This window comes from Salmo salar, chromosome ssa26, assembly GCF_905237065.1.
Source record: "Salmo salar chromosome ssa26, Ssal_v3.1, whole genome shotgun sequence".
NCBI lineage: Eukaryota > Metazoa > Chordata > Actinopteri > Salmoniformes > Salmonidae > Salmo > Salmo salar.
Window position 1 is genome coordinate 29,701,732 of NC_059467.1, and position 9,712 is coordinate 29,711,443.

Genomic DNA, 9,712 nt, shown 5'->3' on the forward strand with positions numbered 1-9,712 from the left:
AAGTTCCCTTTACCAGCCACCATCCAGCCAATCACGTCCTAGAGACTCAAGGAGTTTTCATCTTGTCCTTCTATGTCTAGGAGACTAGACAGTATGTGCATCCCAAATGGCACCCTATTCCCTATATAGTGTACTACTTTTGACCAGAGCTATATGGGTGAAAAGTAGTATAGGGCCCTGGTCAAAAGTAGTACACTACATAGGGAATAGAATGTGACTTGGAACTCAACCAGTGTCAGTGCCTGCATGTCATTGTGAATAAAGGGGCCTGTATGCAATGTATGAAGTCTGTACAAATATTGGAAACGTCCAAAATATGTCCTCTCATTAACAGTGATGAGTGAAAGGGCCAGTATTGGCATGTGTTAGATGTGTTGGGGGTGTAAAGGTGCTGTCGTACAAGGCCTCTGCTGTGTGCGGAGAGCCTCTCCCTTCGCCCTGCTAGAGACCTCACTCCCTTGTGATCATCTCAAAAGCAGAAGAAAATGTGTCTTATTAGTTCGCACCGTGCGGCTAAATTCTGTGCTACACCGCTGACTAATGTACAAAGCTGAGAAAGAGTAGGGTGGCTGGTTGCTAGGCCTCTGTTAGTGACGTGTGAGGAGAGGGTGGAGAGTGGAGATCACTCTCTCTTTCTCTCTCTCTCTCCCTCTTTCTCTCTCTCTCTCCCTCTCTCTCTCTGCCCTTCTCTCTGTCTCTTCTGCTGGTAAAACCATGCAGCTCTTCCACAGAGCAATGAGGCTGGAAAGTGAGCGAGACATTTTATACACCAGCTCTCGGCTCATCTTCAATAGTCAACAAACTCTTTCAACAGACCCATATGATAAAGTTGGGAATTTAACAATATACTACCCCCATAAACAAGCTAACAAAAACACTTTCAGGAATACTATCATACATCTACATTTCATTCTTTATTCCAGTCTTTAGTTGAATCTTTACCAACAGATGCAACTCCATTGAGTGACAAAAAGGAGAAAGTCAGAACATATGCATGGTAGGGCAGAAGCATGTTTTATAGAGGGGTGGTATAAAAAGGCCCGAGCCCTTTGCTTTGTCAGGGGGAAGAACATAAAGAGAGCAGTGCTCTGCTTCAAAGCTGCATTTCCATAATTGCCCTGTAACTTGGGCGAGGCTGAGGGATGAGTCTGAAGGGGGCTGAGAAAAGCACAATCTTACAGATGGGTGAACGGCAAAAGCCTAGACGCCTCTCCCTCTGTCCGCCTGTCCCACATTCCCCACTTGTTGCCTTCCGGATTCAGTGAAAGAATTCCTCTTTCTAACCCCCATCAACAATAGGCATGAAATCGGTGCCCTCCCTCTCTCTCGCTCTGGCCCAAGAGAATTTCACTCCTTCCCGGCCTTTTGTTTTCTATAGTAGGCCTGGGGAAAAGAGAACAACCCTCTTTACTCTCTCTCTCACTGGCCACTCCTTAACCTGTTTGTGCACCACTTCCACAGTTAATAATAAATATGGGCTATAAAACATACATTGGGGCACATGAGTTGCACGTCCACATCTTTGACAGAGTACAGAGAGAGCTTTTCTGTATATCTCTTTTCAAATCCAATGTGTAAAGTAAACTCAATAACAAGTTGGACTGGTGTGGGAAGGCCTGTAACCCTGTGTACCAGAGATATATTGTTGTGGTGGGACATGTGTTCTCTCTGAGATGATCTCTTCTCCTGTGGTCACAGACTAACACCCAGGATGGGTGGGTTTTAAAGAGCGGCCCTCTGGGCCTGCCGGGCGCAGTGTGTGTGTGTGTGTGTGTGTGTGTGTGTGTGTGTGTGTGTGTGTGTGTGTGTGTGTGTGTGTGTGTGTGTGTGTGTGTGTGTGTGTGTGTGCGTGCGTGCGTGCGTGCGTGCGTGCGTGCGTGCGTGCGTGCGTGCGTGCGTATGTTGTACGGGACAGGGAATATCAGCAGTGCCTCATAAAGGGATTAGCTCACAGGACAAAGAAAGTGGTCCTCTTCAAAGCTGGACTTGGGCCACAAAGGAGATGACATTTGTCCGTCTCTGTGTCAGGAGGGGGTGTGGCGTGAGGGGACAGGGGACAGAGGGGGACGAGGGTCGCAATGACAGAAGGGGAGGATGAGGTGAAAACACAAGGCTGACCCTCTTTATTTAGGCATGCCTTCTCTTTCACAGGGCACCTCTGGCCCCTTCTTCTGTTTATTTACTCCTCTGTTCTCATTCTCTCCATTCACATGGGTCCTCCATCTCTCTCTGATGGCTCCATTGGCTGCCTGGCCAGGCCCCTCCACCGGCCCCACTACTACACCGTCCAACCTGGCACTACCGCGTCCGTGCGTCCGATCCATCCGTCCTGTCTGTCCAACCTCCTCACTGGATCAATGCACAGCTCAGAAAGACAGATTAGATTTCCTTTTCATGATTCTATCTTCTATCTTGAATTTTTTCCCCCCTCAAAATCTGTTTTTAACAATGCATTCCTTTTTTCGCAGGGCGTAGCTATGTACCTCTGTCTTAATTCATTGATGCTGGATGTGAGCAGCACTCAGGCCAACAAAGGACATGTGATTAGTGATGGACTGAAATGCCATTTATTTGCAGCGTGTCAATAGGAACTGGGTTTCCCACAGCCTTGGTGCATGAGGCTCACCTCAGATCACTCTCACTATATAATGCAAAATAAAACTGCCCAACAAGCACAAGAATAAACTTGTCTATAAAAACAAAAATGTGGGTGTGTATTTCTGTTTATTCTCACATTTCATATTCCTCATGAAGATGATATCTGCACTGCTGCATTTATATTAAGGACACTGCTTTTTGTAAAAAATTATGTTCGTTTTGATCATGTTTGTCTTGTTCTTTTCTGTGTATAAATGCGCACAAGCAAGGTGTCCATCCGTAAACGTGTGTTGCCTTTCCTTTTTTTATCCGTTGTGGTATTAAACCATACTCTCTGGCGAATCAATCAGTCAGAGTATTTAACATCGCTGGGAACGAGGAAATAAAAAGCGAGGAAATAAAAAGCGAGGAAATAAAAAGAGAGGAAATAAAAAGAGGAGTCAGTGTTGATTATTGCTCAATAGGCACGAGGACATCCACTTAACGCGGGGAAATGAGTGACACACGGTGCTCCGCTGGAAATGGCCCCTGCATGCGCTGTGGTGTGTAGCTCTGAGCGAAATGTTAGCTAATGCATTCCATTTGCTCTGTTCAACCCGGAGCAGGTTGGACACGTATGGCGACATAGACACAGGCATGATTAGTTTGTTTGTACTGAGGAATTGTAATCCCTAATTTCATGCACGATTCAGAAGAGGTCCTCTGCACTCTGAACAACGATCACTGTCCTTTCAGTAGGATTCCGATTGAATTCTCATGATCAAGAGAGATTGTTCCAGAAGCTCCCTTATCAACTAACATCCCCCCAGAACACTGAGGAAATCATCATCAATATTTATGATCGTAGTGAACGTGCGCACACATGTGTATGTGTGAGTAGGAGGGGAGAGAATTTGGGGGTTCTTTATAGTTTATTATTCCACTGCAAGTATTATCACTGACAGGAAAAATTATTTGTAGTGCCTGTTTTTGATTAAAAATTATGTAATATCATGTCAATCTATTCTGTCAATTTGACTACATTTTAATACTTAATAAACAGTGCCTGATTCTGAGATGAAGTGTGATACTGTATATTTTGGTTACATTTAAATGTATCAAATATTATGTACTTTTATACTGTGGGTTTAAGTTTCATTGTAGGCTAGAGTTAATTTTAACAACCTAGACATCTTTGGGCATATTTATTGGTATGGGAAGCGCGTTCTCCCTCGTGACCTGTGCTATGTGTTTTAAGTGGGTCATCGGTGATAGGCGAATGCTGGTCACTCGCTCTGTGTTACTTCCTGCGCCGCGCGGTGCAGCCAGAGCTCGTGTTGCTGGTGCGTTTCCGAGTGAAAGTGGGCACAAACCAGAAAAATGATTACATCAATCAGTGTCACAACTAGCCGCTGTGACTTATGAATATGCATAGTGCGCGCGCAGTTAGATAGAGGGCTTTCATGAAGATAATTGATTGGACAGGAAGGCAGCATGGTGAGAGGAGCGCGAGAAGGCCAGCCTACTCAGTAGAATACCAAGCCCCGGTCCAAAGCTTTCTCCTCCGGCTGGGTCTCTAAGCACAGCCTCGAATGTCCGTTGGAAATGTTGGGCTTTTCTGTCTGTTGTGTTGCGCTGCTATGTAACCATCCCAGAGCGAGCCCTGAAAACAAAGCGGTCCTGCTCTCCATTGGCCAATCAACCCAAAACGCGCTCAATTGGTGGAATGTGTGACATAATGCGCCATTTGTATGAATTTTTTTACTTAACAAAGAGGAAAAAAGGAAATCTGGGGCTCACCATACAATTTGAAAACCCTATTGTCTGTATTTTTCTATTTTCTAGAAAAAACAATGTAGGTTTTTGAAGAAGACTATTTAATTGGCTAATTGAAACAGAGTCATAAATCTACAAAAGTGTCTTATTTTCGGGTATTTCGTTTCTTTTTCGAAATCTGCGCTTAATTTCACTGCACAATTGACTGTAAACATGACGCAAATTCGATAGCATGTAATGTTTTTCCTTATTGATTTTTTTTGCAGTAGGCCTAGCCTGTTTTTTCTTTCCTTGACAAGTTGGGGAAATGGTCATAGGCCTACAACAACTTTAACTATTTTGAAGAGGGGGTTGAAATGTACAATTTAAACGTTTAATACTTTTTTGTGAAGTGAAATAAACTGAGAAGGAAAAAAACTAAAGTAAAGGATACCGAAACAACGAATTTTGTGAATATGCGCCCCATTTATTTTATATTTGTTTATGTGGCCTGTTTATTAACATTGGTGTTTATGCAGCAGGAACATTTCCCAAGTTAATATGTACAAATAAAGGTCATATAAAAAATATTGATCAATTAATTGTTAAGAATGCAATTATCATATCCCTAAACCATTTTAGATCAATTGAGTGTAACGCTGGAGAAGGTTGTATTTTAATGCATGCCAACCCATAACAAACGCTTTTACGATGGGCCTATATAAAAATACTTTTTCAATGGCTTGATTACATATTAATAATTACAATACAAAGTTGTGATTTAGGTAAGTCTGCTTTGATCAAAGATTTCGTATTGAAAACCAGAGAAATATCCCTATCCCTGTCTTTTCCAGACCGCAGAATCGGCAATGGTGACTAGATTTGACTGTAGAGGGAGCTCCAACTCCAACTTTACATAAACTTTATCTCACAACGCTTCTGACATGCAAATTATCTTAGATGTTGAAACAAACGTAAATAAATGATATCACAATGTGTTGGTGGCATATGGTTAGCAGTGCAGCCCACAACGGCTGACCAAATTCAAGATGCATAAAAAAAAACATGTAGTAGGCCTAACACAAATATTACACGCGAACTGAGATTGCATAGTACATACAACACCACCACCCATTTACGCATAGCCAGCCTATACGATGTTTAACCTCTCAGTCCAAAATAGTTCCATCCAAATATTCAAATAGTCAGTAGGCCTACATAATTTCTCTTCATATGCCATACAATTTTCATACGAAAATTAATGAAAGAATTATTCATTTTAATTCGGCTGTTACGCCTCAATAAGGATAATCCCAGAACATGAATATCCAAATGTACGATGCAATAGTCAGCTAATTACTCTTAAATCCCGCATATGAAAATGCCTCAAATCCTGCTAGAATATTTACTTATCACAACCAAGTATGATGAAGCCTATTCGCCGTAGGCCACGCAGACAGACACACACACATGCAAAAAGCAAAGCACTGCAATTCTGCACCACTTCAAAATCTAATTCGTAACATCTAACGCCCACAACAACTAATTCTCCTTTCACAAAACAATCATCAGACAAACATCGTCCCAAAAATCACAAGCGATTTGAATAAAGTTGCAGCAGTTCATTTATTAGCCAAAATATAGACTTTCTTGTACAATTTGGTTCACAAGTATGTACATTTTCTTAACTTTATATACAAAACATTTTGAACATCAAATCCTCACAGAACTTACAAAAAGAAAAAGAAAACTCACAGACTACTGGTTCATACATTATTACATTAGCAGGTTTACACAGGACATGCTTACAAGGTAAGTATACACAGATGTATTATTCTTATTTTACATTCCTTACAACAGATTAAAATAAATCATAAAAAGAAAGAGCAAAAGTCAAAGTCTAGGAGGAGGCGAGAGCTGATAGAACCACCGCTGCCTCGAGTTGATTCTGAGGCCTGCAACACACGGGTCAAGAAAAGAAATACACTCAGCAAAGGGGAAATAATAATAACCTACAACTGCAAGGTAATGAATTGCTTGAAAGGTAAAGTGATATAAAGTGAAGATTGCTTTTGAAAAATTAGAGCCGGTTATAAAACCAATGTGGTAAATTTGAGCTGGGATTTTTGCATGACAAATATGCAAATATAATTTTGAGGCCTAAACGAAATAACACAAGCACAGAGGAATCCATCTATTCGATGTCCTACAAACACGACACAAGGGCTACAGTTTGAGTAAATGTGGTAGTCAACGATAAAATAGGATGTGCATCAAAAATAATATATCCAAATAAAATAAAGATGACAGTCTCTTACCGTCTATGAACTGGGTGGAAGGCTGTTTTTAACAACTTTTTCTCTGCTTCCAAGGCACTAGATCTCTCTGAAATAATAATGGCAATAAAATACATTTAAAAAATGCATTCATTTTCCCGTCTATAACTAGAGCACTGTCGCAGTGAATTTAGTCTATACTTTATTTTACTGCCTGGGAATCTTCACCTCAGTCACGGGTTAAATACAAGCACGTACAATACTGAAGTAGGTATGTGACAAAGAAATATGGGGCCAACTGCTGAATTTAAAAATCATTTTCGGACATGAATAATAATCCATTCTCACAATAACCCAGCTGATAATAACATTAAAAACCAACGACTTCGGCCTTTTATTTCGACCACCTCTGTCTGTATTCCCCCAGTTCAAAGCTTCAACGCCACCTTATTCTGTCACATAAACGACAGCATGGAAACACACTTTTTATGATCATCTTTACGGCCTCAAAATGTCTGTCCAGAACTGGCCTATTTAAGTAGGCTATAGCGTTAAAGAGGGATAAGTAAAGTCTGACATAGAGTAATAATGAACAGTTTGTTATACAGTCAGGCTCGCCAGCCTCAGTGTTGGTGACATGTACCTGTGACGGCTGTGTCTGAGCTATGACTCTTGTCCTGCGTGTGTTGGTGTTGCTGCCTGCTGTAGAGGGCGAGCCCGTTAGCCGAAGCTTGGTTCGCCAGTCCAAGGTAATGGTTAGAGTTCAGTAATGCGAGCTGGTGGGCAGAAAACGCTCGGTTTGTCCAGTTCTGGATTTTTCCAACAGGACAAGAGATGAGTCTGTGGTGAGGGCTGATTATGGTCTGGGCCGCGGGCCCAACTGTGTTGCTGCCGTTCATTTGTGGAGATTTGCGGGGATTGTCAGGAGTTGTTGCTGTCTCCGCCAAAGACCAAATCTTTGGCTTCTGGGCCGGGGCCGCGTTTTCTGATGGGGGCGAGTTGATGGACACAGGATTCAGTTTCACTTGTTCGCCATTCGGTTGTGAGGCTTTAATTTCAAAAGAGTGATGGTGGTGGAAGTGCTCGCCCCGGTCCACGTGAATGTCTTTGCCCTCCTTCGCTACAGCCTTCAGAAATCTCTGATCGGGCCCTTGTAAATCCTCATAGCCGTCTGAAATCTCAGAGTCGCTTCTACCATCTAATTTTAAATCAGCGTGTAGGTCATCCTGATCATCCAAGTCGTCCTTATTCTCGATATTTTCCGTGTCGATATTTTCTAAATCAATCTCTTCCTCATCCTCCCTCTTGTCCCCTTCCTCTCCCTCCTCGTGATCACTGTTGTAAACATTTCCCTCTTCGTCTGTGCGGCTCCGGGGAGTCCAGGTCATCTTGTTCTCCTTCTTTAGCCTCCTCCTGGCGTTGGCGAACCAGGTGGAAACTTGGGTGAGGGTCATTTTGGTGATGATGGCCAGCATGATCTTCTCCCCCTTGGTGGGGTAGGGGTTCTTACGGTGCTCGCTCAGCCAGGCCTTCAGTGTGCTCGTACTTTCCCTGGTCGCATTTTTGGGTCTGGACGGGTCACCAAACTGATACTGGCCATATGGGTAAAACGCTGGGTGATGGTGGGCAAATCCTGGGTGTCCTTGTACACCTGGACTGTCTTTCAACTCATACTGAGCACCCTAAAAGACAAAGAGCAGAGACCCAATGGGATGTGTGAGATATTATGATAGATTAATGAAGTTTGCAAAATGAAATTCTACTTTATGTTAAATAAGACAAAATCATAAACGCTAATATATGCAATATAAAGCCAGTATCACCACATGTATCTTTCTTCACATAGGACCTGTGATTTCTGCGTTTACGACTAACAAAAGCATTACCATATGTAAAAGTTACACATTTTTATTTGTTACGCACAATTTCTGTTCGCGACAAAACTATTTGATTTATAACACTTCACTAACAATTGCAAAAACATTTCAATGTATTTCAAGATGCATGTATCCACACTTTTAACGTCTGTAAGATCCAATGCAATATATTGCGTTTGATTTCAGTTGTTTTCTTTATTTTAATTTGGTCTAAACATAGATTTTCGACTGACATTTCGGTTGTTGTGCTACTTTTTGGCTACTTTAACTATTTACAAAAAAAGGAGTCAATAACAAAGTTCACCAACGAGTCTCCTTGTTTAGTCCTGAATGGATCATTGTCTCAATAACGTAACGTCACTTCACCCTTTCTCTTTTTTAGTCTGGATGGGGGGAAAAGCAATTGAAGGAAACCAGAGGCATAAATTAGCAAAGGCACTCACCAATTGATTGAAAATGGATATATCGTTTGAATAGGGCAGAAATGCTCCATAGCCCTGTGCTGCTGCGGCGAAAGGTGATCCATACATAGTTGAGAGAACGTTTGAGAGTGCCCCGGACGGGCTCAACTCCGTCCCGGCTCTGGCGTTGCTGATACCCTGGCGCTCCGGTGGGTATATCGGTCGGATGTACTGATATCCCAGCTGCGGGAAAGACATGGTCGTAGAAAAAAGTCTGCTGCAATCACAAAAAGCAGAGAATCGCCCTCGCGGTGCGTACTGCGATATCCACTTTACAGTGAGTACAACAAAGTGTAAGGGAAGTCTATATTTCCTCAAAAACAGCCAGTGTAAACGATCCGATTGCGCCTTCCTCCTTCACTTCCCTATTGATCTGGATGGACTAAGGTCAGGTCCTTACAGATTGCCTTAGATTATTGCGACTCTTTGCTCTGATTGACATTTCTAGTCGTTTAGAAGCCCCTCCCATTTCTCAAATCTCACCCCCCTATACACACTCTCGCTCTGCCGCGCGCGCCTCTCTCTCTCTCTCATGTATTTCCCCTGGATAAGTGCACTGACGTCGCGATCTCTTATTTGAATGGTTTTCAAATCTCATTTGATGGCTCGCCAATCATTTAATTTGTTATTTGTTCGCCTCAGCCCTACTCCATTTTAGTGCTAATTCACAATTTGTGGTCATTTGCACAAATAGTAAATATTTCAGTGTTGTTGAGTGATTGACTTCACATAAGCCTAGTGTCTCCAGTTTTCTTCTAATACATGT

The 9,712-nt window shown here is 42.3% G+C and overlaps 1 protein-coding gene across 2 annotated transcripts; it reads right to left on the reverse strand.

Moving 5' to 3' along the window:
• Positions 1–5,939: 5,939 nt before the first annotated feature.
• Positions 5,940–9,385, reverse strand: LOC106587630 (iroquois-class homeodomain protein irx-3). 2 transcript variants are annotated; one of them, XM_014176198.2, is made up of 4 exons: positions 8,929–9,385; positions 7,252–8,290; positions 6,651–6,717; positions 5,940–6,287 (listed from the first exon to the last, which is right to left on the reverse strand). In XM_014176198.2, the coding sequence occupies exons 1-4, from the start codon at positions 9,142–9,144 to the stop codon at positions 6,233–6,235; spliced, it is 1,377 nt and encodes a 458-aa protein (XP_014031673.2). In that variant the 5' UTR covers positions 9,145–9,385; the 3' UTR covers positions 5,940–6,232. The 2 variants fall into 2 exon arrangements, with proteins under 2 accessions (XP_014031673.2, XP_014031674.2); XM_014176199.2 differs by lacking the exon at positions 6,651–6,717.
• Between the last annotated feature and the right edge of the window lie 327 nt (positions 9,386–9,712).

What these genes read in the sequence shown, in the direction of transcription:
- LOC106587630 (XM_014176198.2), bottom strand. Translation starts at nt 9,144, where the DNA reads ATGTCTTTCCCGCAGCTGGGATATCAGTACATCCGACCGATATACCCA. An exon ending in CTCAGACACAGCCGTCACAG is followed by an intron (nt 6,718 to 7,251) that starts GTACATGTCACC and finishes TTATTATTTCAG; the next exon opens with AGAGATCTAGTGCCTTGGAA. An exon ending in TTCCACCCAGTTCATAGACG is followed by an intron (nt 6,288 to 6,650) that starts GTAAGAGACTGT and finishes CGTGTGTTGCAG; the next exon opens with GCCTCAGAATCAACTCGAGG.